The 18,390-nt window shown below is 41.6% G+C and overlaps 1 protein-coding gene across 1 annotated transcript; it reads right to left on the bottom strand.

Moving 5' to 3' along the window:
• Positions 1-17,033: 17,033 nt before the first annotated feature.
• LOC137561986 (olfactory receptor 11A1-like) lies at positions 17,034-17,972 on the bottom strand. Its single transcript, XM_068273330.1, has one exon. The coding sequence runs from the start codon at positions 17,970-17,972 to the stop codon at positions 17,034-17,036; it is 939 nt and encodes a 312-aa protein (XP_068129431.1).
• Positions 17,973-18,390: the final 418 nt, after the last annotated feature.

The raw sequence follows: 18,390 nt of genomic DNA, 5'->3' as shown, positions 1-18,390 counted from the left end.
CTGTTCCCAGCAGACACAGAACAGTGAACAGAATGCTATATAGTGTGGCTGAGCGAGCGGTGTACCACTATTCCCAGCAGACACAGAACAGTGAACAGAATGCTATATAGTGTGGCTGAGCGGGCGGTGTACCACTATTCCCAGCAGACACAGAACAGTGAACAGAATGCTATATAGTGTGGATGAGCGAGCGGTGTACCACTATTCCCAGCAGACACAGAACAGTAAACAGAATGCTATATAGTGTGGCTGAGCGAGCGGTGTACCACTATTCCCAGCAGACACAGAACAGTGAACAGAATGCTATATAGTGTGGCTGAGCGAGCGGTGTACCACTATTCCCAGCAGACACAGAACAGTGCACAGAATGCTATATAGTGTGGCTGAGCGAGCGGTGTACCACTATTCCCAGCAGACACAGAACAGTAAACAGAATGCTATATAGTGTGGCTGAGCGAGCGGTGTACCACTATTCCCAGCAGACACAGAACAGTAAACAGAATGCTATATAGTGTGGCTGAGCGAGCGGTGTACCACTATTCCAAGCAGACACAGAACAGTGAACAGAATGCTATATAGTGTGGCTGAGCGAGCGGTGTACCACTATTCCCAGCAGACACAGAGTGGCAGTAAACAGAATGCTATATAGTGTGGCTGAGCGAGGTACACAGAGTGGCAGTAAACAGAATGCTATATAGTGTGGCTGAGCAAGCGGTGTACTACTATTCCCAGCAGACACAGAACAGTAAACAGAATGCTATATAGTGTGGCTGAGCGAGCGGTGTACCACTATTCCCAGCAGACACAGAGTGGCAGTAAACAGAATGCTATATAGTGTGGCTGAGCGAGGTACACAGAGTGGCAGTAAACAGAATGCTATATAGTGTGGCTGAGCAAGCGGTGTACTACTGTTCCCAGCAGTGACACAATGACAGGGGGGACCCTGGCTAGCGTGGCTGGAGCGCGAACTACCCTGCCTGCCTACCCAAAGCTAAACCCACAGACAAATGGCGGAGATATGACGTGGTTCGGGTATTTATTTACCCGAACCACGTGACCGTTCGGCCAATCAGAGCGCGTTCGGGTCCGAACCACGTGACCCGTTCGGCCAATCACAGCGCTAGCCGAACGTTCGGGGAACGTTCGGCCATGCGCTCTTAGTTCGGCCATATGGCCGAACGGTTTGGCCGAGCACCGTCAGGTGTTCGGCCGAACTCGAACATCACCCGAACAGGGTGATGTTCTGCAGAACCCGAACAGTGGCGAACACTGTTCGCCCAACACTAACGTCAGCATCACTACCATTGAAATAGCCCAAATAAACAGGTTTTTGTGACCCTAGGCTATGACCTCTTCGGCCTAGGGGCCCAAAACTCACCAGTCATGTTCCCCCTAAGGGTCCCTACAATGGTAGAAAATTTGGTACTGCTGAGCCATTGCCCTTTGAAAAGATGTGAGATTTTGGAAAGTTAAATAGGGAGGCAATGAAAGCCTATAGGGGATTTTACCAATTTTGGACCCCTGTAACTCTGGTTTGCAGAGATGTAGGGACCCCATCTTTGGAATCCAAGTCTAACAATATGTCTTCTACCTGCATGAGACATTTCGTGAAATTCAGACGTTGCTAACGGCCATAGCTGAGATTTATGTACGTCACCATCACTACCATTGAAATAGCCCAAATAAACAGGTTTTTGTGACCCTAGGCTATGACCTCTTTGGCCTAGGGGCCCGAAACTCCCCAGTTATGATCCCCCTAACAGTTCCTACAATGCTAGAAAATTTGCCACTGCTGAGCAATTGCCCTTTGAAAAGATGTGAGATTTTGGAACTGTAAATAGGAGGCCCAATGAAAGCCTATGGGAGATTTTACCAAATTTGGAGCACTGTAACTCTGGTTTGCAGAGATGTAGGGAACCCATCTTTGGAGCCCAAGTCTAACAATATGTCTTCTACCTGCATAAGACATTTCCTGAGATTCAGACGTTGCTAACGGCCATTGCTGCGATTTATGTACGTCAGACTCGCCACCATTGAAATTGCCCAAATAAACAGGTTTTTGTGACCCTAGGCTATGACCTCTTCGGCCTAGGACTGCATTGTGCGCATTCTGGACAACACCAATTACTGGTTTTATACCCTTCTGGATCCACGGTACAAACACAATGTTCCAAAACTGCTTGAAGAAAGAGTCAGACAGGTCAAAATGGAAGAATACCAGCAGGCCCTTGTGGAGACTTTAGAGAGGAGATTGACATCCTCCCCCTCCTCTAGCCAGTTGTACGCCGACAGACTGACTTCCGCAAACCCAGGACGACCAGGAGGGTAGCAAACAACACAAGCCGCAGCTAGTGCCCAAAAGAGAATGGTATCGGCAGTGTCTTTGGAGTGGGAAAATTTTCTGACACCCATGCAGCAGCACACAGAACAGCAAGCGTGCAGATCCACCTCCAACACCGATCGCCTGGAGAAGATGGTCAAGGACTACATGTCAGATGGCATAGCTGTGTTGAACAATCCATCTGCACCCTTCAACTATTGGGTATCGAAGCTAGACACCTGGCACAAACTGGCAATGTACGCAATAGAGGTGCTGGCTTGCCCGGCAGCCAGCGTTATGTCGGAACGCTGTTTCAGTGCTGCCGGAGGCATCGTCACAGATCGGCGTATCCGCCTCTCAGTCTCCACAGAAAATTCAGACCGTCTGACTCAAATTAAAATGAATCAATCCTGGATTGGAAACGACTACGCAACACTCCCGGACCCCAACCAAGTAACATGAACAATGAACATCTGTGATGGGTTAGCGTTTCCGGTCCCTGTTTATTGAACCTCTCATCCGTATTACATTTATGACTGCATGGTGACAAAATGCAAATTGCTATCCGCACGCTTCTTGTCCTCATGCAAGGCCTGGGTTGCTGTGTCTCAAAGCGTGGCCTTCTCCTCCTGCGCCACCCTCCTCCTGTTCCATCACGTGTGCTGCTGCTGGGCTAGCGTTACCGGTCCCTTTTCCTGGAACCTCTTATATGTATTACATTTATGACTGCATGCCGACAAAAAGCATGTTACCTGTGCAAAGAAAACAGACATTTCCCGCAATGAAAAGACAGTTTTCCCTTTGAAACTTTAAAATCGATTTTATCAAAAACTATAAGCTCTTTTTGCTATTTTTTTTTCCTCTTGTACCCACTCCCAATGTGCACATACCCTGTAAATTTGGGGTATGTAGCATGTAAGGAGGCTTTACAAAGCACAAAAGTTCGGGTCCCCATTGACTTCCATTATGTTCGGAGTTCGCGAACCCGAACATCTAGGTGTTCGCCCAACACTACATGGTACAGAGCTCATTTGTCATTAGATAACGGAGTTCAATGCTGGCGCTACTGTGTAATCATGTTGCCAGAACTAAGCTATATCAAGCTTAAAGGGAAGGTTCAAGCAAAATAAAAAAATGAGTTTCACTTACCTGGGACTTCTACCAGCCCCATGCAGCCAACCTGTGCCCTCGTAGTCACTCACTGCTGCTCCAGTCCCCCACTGGCAGCTTGCCGACCTCGGAGGTCGGCGGGCCGCATTGCGTACATTTTTACGCATACCCGCTAGTGCAGGAACATTAACACATACATTTTACGCATTACTGGTTCAATTCGTAAAAATTTACGCATTGAACCAGTAATGCGTAAAAATGTATGTGTTAATGTTCCTGCACTAGCAGGAATGCGTAAAAATGTACGCAATGCGGCCCGCCAACCTCCTAGGTCGGCAAGCTGCCAGCGGGGACTGGAGCAGCAGTGAGTGACTACGAGGGCACAGGATGGCTGCATGGGGCTAATAGAAGCCCCAGGTAAGTGAAACTCATTTTTTTATTTTGCTTGGACCTTCCCTTTAAAGGGAACCTTAACTGAGAAGGATATGGATTTTTCCTTTTAAAATAATACCAGTTGCCTGACTCTCCTGCTGATCCTGTGTCTCTAATACTTTTAGCCACAACAAGCATGCAGATCAGGTGCTCTGACTGAAGTCAGACTGGATTAGCCATTCCAGCTTCGGACTTTATTGTTGAAGAAGCCTTTGGGTCTCCTCGGGAAGGCCACAAAAGACTCCTGCATGTGTAGTATGGTCGGAGCTGGTCGTATAAACTTGAGGGCCTAAGTACTTCCAAGGAGACCTGAAGACACAGCTGGTGGGAGATTTGAATGGGAACCTGGTGGTGGAAGAAGACGCAGAAAGGAATGGAAAGGCTCGAAGGGATCCAGAACCTTCGCTCTCCCTGCTCAGGTTTAGATCTAACTTGTTTTCTTTTTAGGTTACAGGTCTTTTTAGGTTACAGGTCTCCTTTAAGCAGCTACAAGTGCGGTTTAGTTTTTACTACATTCTAAACCAAGCAGCACCTGATTTGCACTGTCTGCAAAGACTTACTCAGTCGTTTTAAAGGCAGACACTACGCTCACTACAGGTAAAACAGGTGCTGAAAACCAATTGTACTCTCACTACAATTTATTTATTGGAGACCTCATTTTAACTTCTTAAAGTGGGAGTGTCACCATAAAAATCAAATTTCAACAGCAACTGGTCTGAGTGTATTAAGTGATAAAGATGATAATCCTGCATTCAAAACTTTCAAAACTTTTTCTGCTGTTATGATTTGGAGTTATCACATACATAAGGAGCACTGGCCCTTTAGTAGTCAGTGCCAAACAGTTGCATGCTGGGGGTTCTTTTTATCAATAATATATTCCTGCTCTTCCATTTATTTCCCTGCCTAGCTGACTAGCTGAAACCTGATCCCCTGCTCACTTGTGTTTACAAGCAAGGCTGAGGTGACTCAGCGACTGAAGGAGAAAAGAAAAAAAAAGTAAAGGGCAGAAATTACATCATTATTTAGCCTCAAACTGTGGGCAAAAGACATGGCCCCCACCAGGAACAGAATTCTCTTCATTTACTATATACAATTCACTGAAATGAAAGTGTGGGCAATACAATACATCATGTGTTATGTAAGTAGATCAAGTATTTATCTACCTATATATGTATTTTTCCCCTGGCATAGTATGGCTAATTCTACTGCTTTAAGAGGGACATCAGTTCCATATATTTCAAATCATAGCAAATTAAAAGAACAACAGTGGCAGGCACCACGACAGCGTGCAAATAGGTAACAACACCACAACACATCAATTCCTTGGGTACTATAAATGGTAGGTCAGTGTCAGTGTGCTCTAGACCAGAAACTGCAGCAAAAAGTCCATAGAAGTGGTGAAGAAAACATGTGGTCTGGCACTGCATACACTTTCCATAAAATTAGCTTTATTGTGCTTGACCACACACACCTCTGAAGATGCTAATATAGTGAAACGGTCGTTAGGCGGCCCGTAGCTACCTCCATGCCCCACAGCCCGGTCCACAGTCCTGACGGGTACGTGCATTTTTAATGATGAACATTGTCTGAAGATGCTTGTAACTTATTCACCCGAGCACAATAAAGCTAATTTTGGGGAAAGGGTATGCAGTGCCAGACCACGTGTTTTCGTCACCTCTTCAATATTTCAAAACACGTTGGTAGGGATGCCATGTGCAGGCTGTCTCATGTCCCCTCCTCATCTAAAATACACGGCCCAATGATTTCGGAACATGAATACAGATGGTGACTTGGAAACACCAAAATAAAAAATTTAAAAGAACACTCACTTCATCAATTCACCTTTTGAATTTGGATGGGGAAAAATAAATAAGAAAATACAGCACCAGTCAGGTCAATCTGTGAGTGTATGGCTAGCATTATATTATAAGTCTCTGAGAGATAGTGAATTGTTTAATGGACCAGTACTCTGTAAGGCACTGAGTATAGTGTGTCACAGTGCTAAATATATGATTATTATTATTATTATTATTATTATTATTATTATTATTATTATTATTATTATTATTATTGTTATTATTATTATTATTATTATTATTATTATTATTATTATTATTATTATCATCAATAATAATAATACATATCACTTACTGCCATTGAATACCATAACTGGATCATGCATACATTTGTCTCATTATTTCTTGGATGATACTTTTCATCACTGAATCACTGGTGAAGAAATGAGGTGTTACTTTGGAAGTCCGACGCCTTGGTAAACCTCTCTTGTTGGGAGATTTTATAGAATTAGAAGTGGTTGGGAGAACTCTGGGGAGATTTAATAATTGGGACCCCTGAGAATATGAACTTGGCAGCTGGTATTTTGTACATGTTAATTTATGTAGCTTTGCAAGTTTGCATTGCATAACTTTTTAATTATGAATATCCATCTAAATGCAATGGCTGGATAGTGTACTGGTTAGGGGCTCTGACAAAGCCAAGCAGGATTCGAATCTTGGCTTTTCCTATTCAGTAAGCCAGCACTTATTCAGTGAGGAGACCTTGGGCAAGACTATCTAACACTGCTACCGCCTATAGGGGTTGATTCACTAAACCATGCTATGACAAATGTCACACTTTATCAAAGATATCACACCTTATCAAATATATTACACCTTATAAGAGTAGCATAGCGAACGCTACAGACTTATGCCTGCTAATTGACAATGGCACTCGTCCTGCCCTGAGCCCCTGTGGGTTCGTAGCGCTCGCTATGCTACTCTGATAAGGCGTGCTAACTTTGATAAGTTGTGCTATCTTTGATAAGGTGTGATATCTTTGCTAGGTTGTGCTATCTTTGATAAGGTGTGATATCTTTGATAAGTTGTGCTATCTTTGATAAGGTGTGATATCTTTGATAGGTTGTGCTATCTTTGATAAGGTGTGATATCTTTGATAATGTAACGATCGGTTTAACACAGAGAGGATCTGATTACCGGTGATCTGCAGTATCACCGAGAATGCAGAATATACCCGATTATTGATGATCTGCAGTATCACCGATAATCAGATATATCTCTAACCTCTGGACACCTGAGTAATATGAGTGTTTGGTGCAACAGTAATACTTTGAGGAATGCACCCGGAAGATGGGTGCTAGACAGTAAGAGCTACTGATATGGATCAGATTCCTTCCACAGGTATGATGCTCCCCAAGGGGCGGAGCCAGGCTGAGACAGTGGGAAGGACAGAACGTGAGTGACACCAAGGAACGGTGTCACTAACAGAACTGCGAACTATCTCCTAACAGCAGAGATAGTTCTCGAGGTCGGACAGGCCAGGTCGTAACCACACGGACAGATACAGTACAGAGACAGGAGACAGATGCAGAATCCAGGAACTAGCAGAGTTTAGCAATAAGGTATCAGAAAGACAAAGGCACCGAATCAGAGATCAGGAGAATTGTCAGGAATGCAGAAAGTCACAACAGATAATCAACAATGCCTAGACTTGAGTGTGAGCTCCAAGTTTCTCACACTCCAGGAACTAGACTAGAATAATGTGAATGATACAGATGGTACAGAATTCCTAGACTAAGGTGTGAGATCCTTGGCCATCAACACCTTTGGAAACTGGTCTAATAACACAGATACAGACAAGGTCTGAGTGCTACCACGTAGTGATCGCAACGGCAGACACCAGATTAATGACCAGCACCCAGTATATATACACTAACGTTCACCAGCGCCTCCCCTAAGTGCTGGACCAATGGAAGTTACTGAACTTGTCAGCTGACCAGCTTGGTCAGCTGACCCTCTTCTGACTGCCATAAAGGCCCTGCCTCTCTGCGTGCGCGTCCTCCTAAACCAGTGTGGACTATCAGTCCCAGCCACACCAGTCATGTGTTGTAATGTTTCTGCTGAGTTGGATGCGGAAACCGCCGCACCGCTGTCAGTGTGTGCGGCGTTTTCTCCGCATTCCGCATTGCTGAGAGGAGCAGGCCTATGCGAGCAACTTTCCACATTGGACGCGGATCCGCCATCCTGTTGTTAGAGCATGCGACGGTTTCTCCGCGCTCTGACTGCGCGCCAGCTGCCATGTTGAACGTGGGGTCAGCCGCCTCACCTTGAGTATTGGCGGCTTTTCCGCGTTTTCTCACAGATAAGTTGTGCTATCTTTGATAAGGTGTGATATCTTTGATAAGGTGTGCTATTTGTCATAGCACGGTTTAGTGAATCAACCCCATAGAGCGCACCCTTGTGGCTGCAGCTCTGGTGCTTTGAGTCCACCAGGAGAAAAGCACAATATAAATGTTCTGTGTGTTGTCAAATGACGATTGTAGCAAAACATTTCTCACTCTGCCACACAGCAGGGAGTAAAGTCCTCAATATACAGATGCTGCTTCAATATCTGATAACTCATCATAAGTCGGCAGGGCTACTACTGAGGAAAGGGACCTCCCTGATCCCTTGGAATAATGTACATGCCCCACTGTTAGCCCAGAAGAAATATGATGATTGAAGAACTATAACATGCTGAAATTTCTGACCATTTTTTAATGCATAGTGTGAAATTCACTTTCACTTTAGTTTGTTTGGCAGCCACTGATGATAGAAAAAGAATCCCAATCAAAATAAAACAGGCTGAAAATAAGACCTGCAATGTTTGGTATGTCACACATTCTATTTATGATACCTGACCTTAGCTATGCTCGGGATAATGACTATTAGCTGGCAATGCTAACTGAGATTACTAATTCAGGTGGCGGCTAGAGATGGCCCAAGCAGTTTGCTGGCAGACAGTATCCAGTGAACTTCAGCTGTTCGTGTTCTCCATGCTACATATGGCATTCTCACTGCTACATATGGCATATTTGACCTGCCCCCTATACATTATCATTGAGCTAAACTTTGACCCCTTGCCTCACAGTCCGCAGACACATGGCAGCCAATAAGCTAGCACCCCCTCAAAGACTGCCCACCCCGTATTGGATTAATTATCTGCAGGCTGCTGTCTGTTAGTGAGAGCAGGGTCAGACTTGCTGCAGATAGGTAGGGAAAGCATTAGCTAGGCCTGTGTTCTTGTTCCTCAATTCAGAATCAGAATCATATTTATTCACCAAGTGCGACACAAGGTGCCACACCCGGAATTATTTGTGGACACATGGCAGACAAGCTTGGTAGTGCAAGTTGACATCATCAACATAGTGCAGATAGTGGTTACACTTGCTGTGAAAGAACCCCAAACAGCCCTTTTGAGGGCTAGCACATTGGTTTCCTGTTTTTTTTTTTTGTGTGACACTACACAGCCCACTGACACTTAGAGATGCGTGCACACTACTGCTGTTGCTACATTACCTTTCAGACACAGTACCACTCCAGTGCATTATTATTTTACTGTATTCTGATAGTACTATTGTATTTCTCTGTGTGTGACACTCCACAGCCCACTGACACCCAGAGCTGTGCATAATGCGATTTCTGCCCTTTAGGGATTCAAAGCCAACTTTGTATCAACTCTGTAATTTTTGTTGAGATTTTTGACATGGAACACCCCCCCCCCCCCGGCATGCCCCTGTCCAGGTGTTAAACCCCTTGAAACAACTTTTCCATCACTTTTGTGGCCAGAAAGTTGTAAGTATTAAAATTTGCCTGCCCATTGAAGTCTATGGCGGTTCACTGGGTTCACATGTTTACAAACATTTTCAGAAGTTAGCATCTGCCAATAGAAAATTCTATGCTTGCGACATCTTTAGTGGCGGCCACTATCGTAAGTTTTGGTGCTTTATAGACTGCAACAGACATTTGCAGCTATGGTGAACCAAATTCTCTGGAGTTTGGCTTTCATACAGTAAATCTACTAATGTACCCCTTACCCATTTCCACAAAGGTTTAACCCCCTTTCACACTGCTGCATTGCATTACCCTGATTTGCCGCAGGGTAACGCTACATCAATGAAAATCTATGGGGCATTTCATACTTGCGCTATACAATGCGATGCACCGGAAGTCCTCAATCTGCTGTGCTGGTAACACTGGAACAGCTACATGTCAATGGCCAGCATGCACGCTGACACGCAGTGACCGGAAGTCATGTAAGTCTATGGCGCCACATATATTTTAACCACGTAGCAACATCTGCCATGCTTTTCTATGTTCCTGTTTATAAACACCTGTAAACACATGTAAACACTTGGTTCTGCTTTCTATTTTTAGAAAAAGGAATTTGTTTAGCACCATCTTGTGGCCAAAAAGTAAAACTACTTCCAAATACACCATTATACACTCACCATAGAATAATTAAACACACTTTCATTATTTTTTAACTCCTTCACTTCTAACCCAAAATATAATATTATCACCAAACATTGCCCTAGGGACACAATTCAAACATTGTAATAACTTGGGAAAATGGGCAAATACTCGTAAATGTATCTGTTTTATCTACAATAGCACATTTTATTTTTAAATTACAATGGCTGAAAGCTAAGAAATTGTGAACTTTTTTTCATTTTTTTCTTCTTCTTCCCTGTAAAAATGCATATAAAATATAATTTTTAGCATAAACTACTGCCCAAAGAGAGCCTAGTTTGTCCCGCAAAAAATGATGTATAGCTCATTTCTATGTGATAATTAACGATAAAGTTATTACTGAATGAATGGGAAGAGCATTTGAAGGAGAAAAATAGCCTGTGGTAGGGAAGTGGTTAAAGACGAACTGTCGCGAAAATCTTAAAATATAAAACACATACTAATAAGAAGTACATTTCTCCCAGAGTAAAATGGGCCATAAATTACTTTTCCCCTATGTTGCTGTCACTTAGGCCCCTTTCACAGTGGGACGCTGCGTTTGATGCGACATTAAAGTCGCACAACGTGCCTCTAACACAGCACATGTAGGTTATAAAATTGGACATTATTTTGCATAACGTTATGTGTCTCGCGGTGCGCCGTTTTCGTTGCATACTCATGGAACAAAATTGGCGCATGCATTACATTTAAAAAAAAAAACATTACTGAGCATGTGCAACACACATAACGCAGCAAATGTATTGCTAAACGCGCAGCACTTTCTAAATATTGCTACACGTTACACACAACGCAACGTGTGCACTGTGAATGTTGCACAGACTTCGTATTGCTGTGCGTTAGTCTGCATTGGAACATTTTCTAACGTATGACTTTAACGTCACACTGTGAAAGAGGCTTTACAGTAGGAAGTAGAAATCTGGGTTAGTCCATCTCTTCCTGGGGGATTCTCAGCATGGCCTTTATAAAGACATTACCTGAAAAATATTTATACAATGATGCTGGCCAGCCTCCCTGCTTACTGCACACTTCTTTGGCAGTTGGACGGAGCAACTGCCATTCACTAAGTGCTTTTAATAATAAAGAAAACCCAGAGAACCCCCTATGAAAAGATGGGCTAGTCCAAAACCAAAATCCAAAAGTCGGTACTGTCAGATCTCTACTCCCTACTGTAAGTGACAGCAACATAGGAGAAAAGTAGTTTATGGCTCATTTTACTCTGGGAGAAATGTATTTCTTATTTGTATGTGTTTTAAATGTTTAGGATTTTCATGACAGCTCCTCTTTAAACTGTTTGCCGCTCACATTTGACAAAACACTGCCATGCAATTCTAACGTCGGCCACAGGAAGTAAGCGCTAGAGAGCCTCACTTCCTGCTTGCAGCCATAAGGGAGATTACTGCGGATTGCATCAGTAATCTCCAAAGACAGCTTTTGTTGAGGCCCCCCCCCCCCCCCGGTTTCCAGTGTGAAACCGGCCTTAAAGTTAAATAAAGTTAAATTAAAATTAAACAATGAAAACAGTCCTTTAGGGCCCTTTCACGGTGCGACGTTAAGGTTGCACGTTATATAAAGTAATATCGCAGACTAACACACAGCAATACAAAGTATGTGCAACATTCACAGTGCTCACGTTGCGTTGTGTGTAACGTGTAGCAATATTTAGAAGGTGCTGCATGCTGTGCGTTCTCTGCGTTATTCGCTACGTTGGACTGTTTGCGCATGCTGATTAATGTTTTAGATTTTTTTTTTTAAATGTGACGCATGCGCCATTTTCGTTCTATCAGTATGCAACAAAAACGGCGCACCGCAAGACACATAACACAGGGCAATTTAACGTCACACTTCAAAAGTGACATGCATTGCATTAGGGGCACGTTGTGCAACCATAACGTTGCATCAAACGCAACGTCCTAGTATGGAAGAGCCCTTATTGTTCTTAATTTACCATAAAAAACTTACTTTGGCATTTTCATTGATTTTGTGTAATCCATTCATAATTTTGCCTAAGTATGTGTCATTTTGCATAATTTTGGGCTCACTTTAGCGGTTATTAGCAAATAACATGATATAGGCCTCGATTCATTATTGTCTTTGAGATAACTTTTTCCAGTTTGTTAAATTACCGAATTCAAAGTTTATCGATTTTTAGTTGTATTTAGTTGTATTCATCAAGGTTTTTCCGCATTTGGTGTGAATTCAATAACATATCGATAACATTTCGGTAACCATTCGGTAACATGTCGATATTTCCATTTTACAGTGGTAATTTAACACAAGGTCATAAGATTCCTATGGAATTGTGGGTAAAAGGCAGTCCTTTGAACACTACGTAGCAACATTCTGAATAGGGCTTAACACCTGGACCAGGATTCTGGAAGTGGCTTGGGACAATCCCACAATTTCGCCAGCTACGGCTTGATAGGAGCCTTTTCTAAAAAAATATAGTGCAGCTAGCAATTTAGTTAACCCTGACACTGCCTGTGTTCTCTTACAAGATGATTCAAGAGAAATGCAGAATCCGATGTCCCGGATCTATTCTCTAGCAAATTGATATGGTTCTAGACCTTATTCTCGCCCTTCTGCGCCTTTGAATCACTCTCAGCTGATACATAACCACTTCAAATGGCTCCATCTTCTCTGTCAGCAATGATCTGACAGGAATAACGACAGAGCAGTGAAGGAGATAACTAATCCTAAATGTAACGCTAAACCACGCCCACTTTCATGAATTGCACTTTCTTCCGTTTCATCGCATCATTACCGAATAATTACCGAATGCTCGCTAACAGCTGTAGATAACTTTGATGAATCCTGAAATCAACTTATTGAGTTTGGTATTTTACCGAGCTGTTGGTAATTGATTTGATAAGTCTTGATGAATTGAGGCCTTAGTCAGGAAGAATTCTATGTGGGTTAAGGGGAATAGTGGGAACAATTAAAAAAAAAGAATCTTGCTAAATGAATTGGTAATTTTTGAGAAAATCTCAGACAAATGACAGTTAAAAAATCCTCTGCATGTGTAAACTCAATTTTCTCAAAAACGACATGGTCTTTTGTAATATAGAAAGCCCTTTTGGTGATGATAGCATGCAGTCAAGCTTTGCTATTAACCACTGAAGTTGGCACAAAATGCTACAACAATTACACAACATTGTGGTTCCTGGTTATGGTTACAAACACAATGAATTACGCTTTTCCTGAAATTTTGCACCATGATTTTGCATCATAATTGCTAATTACAAAGCAAAATTAAGCTTGTGCAAAATGTGTGCTCATCACTACTGCTCATCCGCACAAATACTGCTAATTCAAAGCAAACCTGACAAAAACAACTTTAAATGTGCTGCTGTGGCCCCCACATTGGCCCCTTAACAGGCCAATGGTTCGGACTATGGTTATAAAATTGGACTATCACAGGAGAGTGGTGGATTCTGGTTGGGGTCACAATGTTAGGACTTGCTATGCTAGGGTATAGTAAGCCCCAGCAAAGTATCTTTAAATGTGTCAATGGAGCTTCCCATTAGTACCTTAACCAGTTCACCCCCAAGGGTTTTTACCCTAACAGACCAGAGCAATTTTCACCTGTCAGTGCTCCTCCCTTTTATTCTCTAATAACTTTATTACTACTTATCTCAAGAAAATGATCTATACCTTTTTTCACCACCAATTAGGCTCTCTATGGGTAGTATATTTTGCTAAGAATTTTTTTAATTCTAAATGGATTTTAATGGGAAAAATACAAAAATAATGGGAAAAAATCATTATTTCTCAGTTTTCAGCCATTATAGTTTTGAAATTAAACATTCTTCTGTGGATAAAACCAACACATTTTATTTGCCCATTTGTCCCGTTTATTAAACCTTTAAATTATGTCCCTATCACAATGTATGGCGACAATATATTATTTTGAAATATAGGTGTTATTTTTCTGTTTTGTTGTGTTTTTTTTTTGTTCTGGCCATAATTACAAGCCCCCATGTAATAAAGTAAAATTAATTTTCCCTCATAAAATACAGATTAAAAAGCTGAGTCCCTAAGGCAACTATTTATTTATTTATCTTAGGTTGATTTTTTTTTTACAAGTGTCTTCTTTCATAACATATTATGTATGTGCCTGTATATGTAACATACTTCTTGGCCACAAGATGACACTGCTGAACACTCTCCCGTTATAGGACGTGATCACTTTATTTTTTTTCTTACATTTTGTTAACTGTGACAGTTTCCTGTTTTTGTGAATGGACGCGGTCGCTGTTTGCAGTCACGTCCATTCACTCCAGACAGTGCGATTTGGTAGAAGACCGCTCGGTCCTCTTCCCCAATCACTTAGCACGAGAACCCGATGGAAATGGCGGCGGTAGCGGCATATACACCTGCGGAGCGGTGGCGGGAATGCGTGACGTATTAAAACTTCATGTTTCTGTTAATAAGCTAAAGCATGACATTTTAATATGTGCAATTGTCATTAACCACTTGAGCCTAACTGGACAAAAATGTTCGTCCAGTTAGGCTGCGCGCATTCCCGCAGGTCACTCGTGCTCCCGCGGACCCCCCTGTGCGTGCTCCCGCCTCCGGCCATTAGCCCAGTGATCAATGAAAGGGGTTATAAATCCCTTTCATTGATCGGAACCCCCCCAGAGAAAAGCCGACAGCATCTCTTCAGACGCTGCAACTTTTCTGAGGTAAAAAAGTTCCTGGCCTTCTTTCTTCTTCCTGGGAGCGAGATCGATCGCTCCCAGGACTTTTTGACTGTGGCCATTTTGTGGCCAAATAGTAAAACTACACCCCAAACCACATTTTATTAAATAAATACATGTTTAAATGTTTAAAATCCCCTGTTTACCTCCCACACCAAAAAATACCCACATAAAAGTTTTAATAAAAAATAAAATAAAAAATTACAATAATAATAATAAAAAAACATAAATAGTTACCCAAGGGTCTGAACTTTTTAAATATTCATGTCTAAGGAGTATATCAATATGATTTATTAAATTATGGGCTTCTAAATAGTGATGGATGCAAATTGAAAAAATGCACCTTTATTTCCAAATTAAATATATCGGTGCCATACATTGTGATAGGGACATAATTTAAATGGTGTAATAAGTGGGAGAAATTGGTAAATAAAGTACATAGGTTTTAATTATGGTAGCATGTATTCATTTCAAACTATAATGGCCAAAAGCTGAGCAATAATGATTTTTTTTCCATTTGCTTCTTAATATTCCTGTTAAAATGGATTTAGAATAAATTAATTCTCAGCAAAATGTATCATCCACTGAACGCCTAATTGGTGGCGGAAAAAACAAGATATAGATCAATTCATTGTGATGAGTACTGATAAAGTTATTGGCAAATGAATGGGAGGTGAAAGTTGCTGAGATGTAAAAAAAAATCTCAACCCTGTAGGTTAAATGCTTAACAGACCAATGAGAATCCTCCTCAGGGAAGCTTGTATTTAAATGTTTATTTCAAAAGAGAGCATGCATTTTTAATCTATTCTTTTTTAAGAAGTATACTGCAAAGTTTTAGCAGACGCTTTGTTTTACAATTGGGATTTGTAAACAGCGGAGCGCAAGTTCTGAGAATATAGGCGGAGTCGAGCGTGATGTCTACATAAGTATGTAGCAAGGCTTGTGACCTTTGTACCCCTTGAGAAAGTCACATAAACAAAACCAGTCAGGTAAGTGTCAGAAAGCAAACCGGGTAGTGGAGGATTCGGCGTACCAGCACCATTGAGTTGTGTCAGAAGGAGTGGATGCTTTGGAGGTTGTGTCCTGATATCCTCACAGCCTGTGCTTCATTGTATGCCTGTGATTAAAAAAAGATTCACGGTTGTGAGTATGCTGATCTTTGACATGCCGGATGTTTTGTGGATGATGGAGGAATAAAGTTACAGAGCCCCTAATAGACCAGGCAGGCAGGGATCTTAAAGAGGAACTCCAGTGAAAATAATGTAATAAAAAAAGTGCTTCATTTTTACCATAATTATGTATAAATGATTTAGGCAGTGTTTGCTCATTGTAAAATCTTTCCTCTCCCAGATTCACATTCTGACATGTATTACATGGTGACATTGTTACTGTGGGCAGGTTATGTAGCTGTTTCTAGCAGTTCTGGCCTTGCAGACAGCTTTAAACAGCCATTTCCTGTCTGTGAACATTGTTACATTGTGGCAGTTTGCCCAGAGTACCGTACGGTACCAGAGCCTCTTGTTGGAGGGGTTTCAGCACAAAATCAGTCATACAGTGCCCCCTGATGGTCTGTTTGTGAAAATCATTATATTTCTCATGTAAAAGGGGGTATCAGCTACTGATTGGGATAAAGTTAAATTATTGGTCGGAGTTTCTCTTTAATACAAGCGCATATGATCATTTCATATCATTATTGAAGTTGGTGAGTGCGAAATTGATTAGAGGTGTAGTGGAGGTGTTTGTCCAGAAAGTCAAGTGTGAACAACGCTGTTGAACAGTGTGTCTCAAGCTGGGCCAAGCTTATGTAGTATTAGTAGTAGTAGTAGTAGTAGTAGTAGTAGTAAGAGAAGGAGCAGCAGCAACAGTAGTAGCAGCAGCAGTAGTAGTAATAGTAGTAGTGATAGTAGTAGCAGAACAGGATTATCCACCAGGTAACATAAGCAGGTGCTTGGGACCTAGCGGATGTGATGGGGCCCAACTTCCACCTTCTTTGACCTTTCTTCTCTTCAGCTTACCAAAAGGACCTCAAGGGGCCCCCAAATCTGCTACTTTGCCTAGGGCCCCATTTTATCTTAATACAAGTAGTAGTCGTAATAGTACTAGTGTTGGTGGTGGTGGTAGTAGTAGTAGTAGTTATACCCCTATTTATGCATTTTCTCACAATTTTCATATGCAAGTCTTAAACCTGGTGAGCAATTTGTGCATGGCTCTCTTGATCTCATGGTTTCTCAAACTATAAATTATTGGATTCATCAATGGAGACACCACAATATACAGCAAAGTTCTGTATTTGTTTGTGCTGGCTGAGTTCTCATCTGATGGGACCATGTAGATGATGATTAATGATCCATAATAAGTGCAAACTGTAGCCAGATGTGAACTGCAAGTGGAGAAGGCTTTTCTACGCCCCGAAGAAGATGAGATCTTCAGGATGGCTACTGAAATGCAAAGATATGTCAAAATGATAAAAATAAAGGGTAAAAGTTCTGTGACAATTGTTATAAATAAGTCATATGTCAACAACGTTGAAGGGTCTGAAGTGGACAGTCCAATGAGTGGGTAATAATCACAGAAAAAATGGTCTATAAAATTCAGACCACAAAAATGAAGTTGCCACAGGACGGTTATTTCACTTGATTCTAGAATTATAACAATAACCCAAAATCCAAGAACCAGATGCAGGAAAACGTTGGAGTTCATCAGTGACGGATATCGTAATGGATGGCATATAGCTAAATAGCGATCATAGGACATGGCGGCAATAAGGAAACATTGCAAATAAGTGATAATACAAAGAGAATAAAGCTGGATTATGCAACTGGCCAATGATATTCTTCCTTCCTCATGGGTGACGATGTTCAAAGCCAGCGGCACCACAGTACTGGTCATTAAGACATCATAGATGGCCAGATGTTTAAGAAAGAAGAACATGGGAATTTTCAGGTGATCAACAGTTGATACTAAAGTAATTATTACGATATTTGCAGTTACTATTACTATGTAGGTTAGAAGGAAAACCGTGAACAAGAGAATTTTGAATTTATAAAGGCCTCGGAATCCGAGTAGCTGTACTTGTGTGACTTGAGTCTGATTGACCTCACACATTGTTCTATTATGGAAAAGTAAAAACTAAACAAACGGGAATGTGTAGGGTATCCTGGAAACATAAAATGAGATTGGAAAACATGGAGTTATAGGCTTAACAGTAAGGAATACAAATTATTTCCATGGCATTTAACTCTTTTTCTTCCAAATGACCAAAAAATAGGTGGGGGTGGCTTACAATGAATACACATAAAAATCCACACATGTTAACTGATGAGTTTTCTTTTTAGTTTTTGTTTCATTTGCTATGCATTTATTTTTAATTTTTAAAACACACAAAAAGCTTGCAATTTTAACCAAATACAAAAATAACCTTGTTAAAGTGGATCTGATGTGCACTTTTACTCATTGCATAATTGTGTTCCTTTCCTATTGTTTATAGGGCATTCCTCAAGCCAAATACTTTTTTTGTTTTTGT

Source organism: Hyperolius riggenbachi, chromosome 3 (assembly GCF_040937935.1).
Source record: "Hyperolius riggenbachi isolate aHypRig1 chromosome 3, aHypRig1.pri, whole genome shotgun sequence".
NCBI classification, from domain to species: domain Eukaryota; kingdom Metazoa; phylum Chordata; class Amphibia; order Anura; family Hyperoliidae; genus Hyperolius; species Hyperolius riggenbachi.
This window is presented reverse-complemented; position numbering and strand designations above follow the sequence as displayed.

Excerpts from the sequence above, each read along its gene's own strand:
- LOC137561986 (XM_068273330.1), bottom strand. The coding sequence starts at position 17,972 with ATGTGTGAGGTCAATCAGACTCAAGTCACACAAGTACAGCTACTCGGA.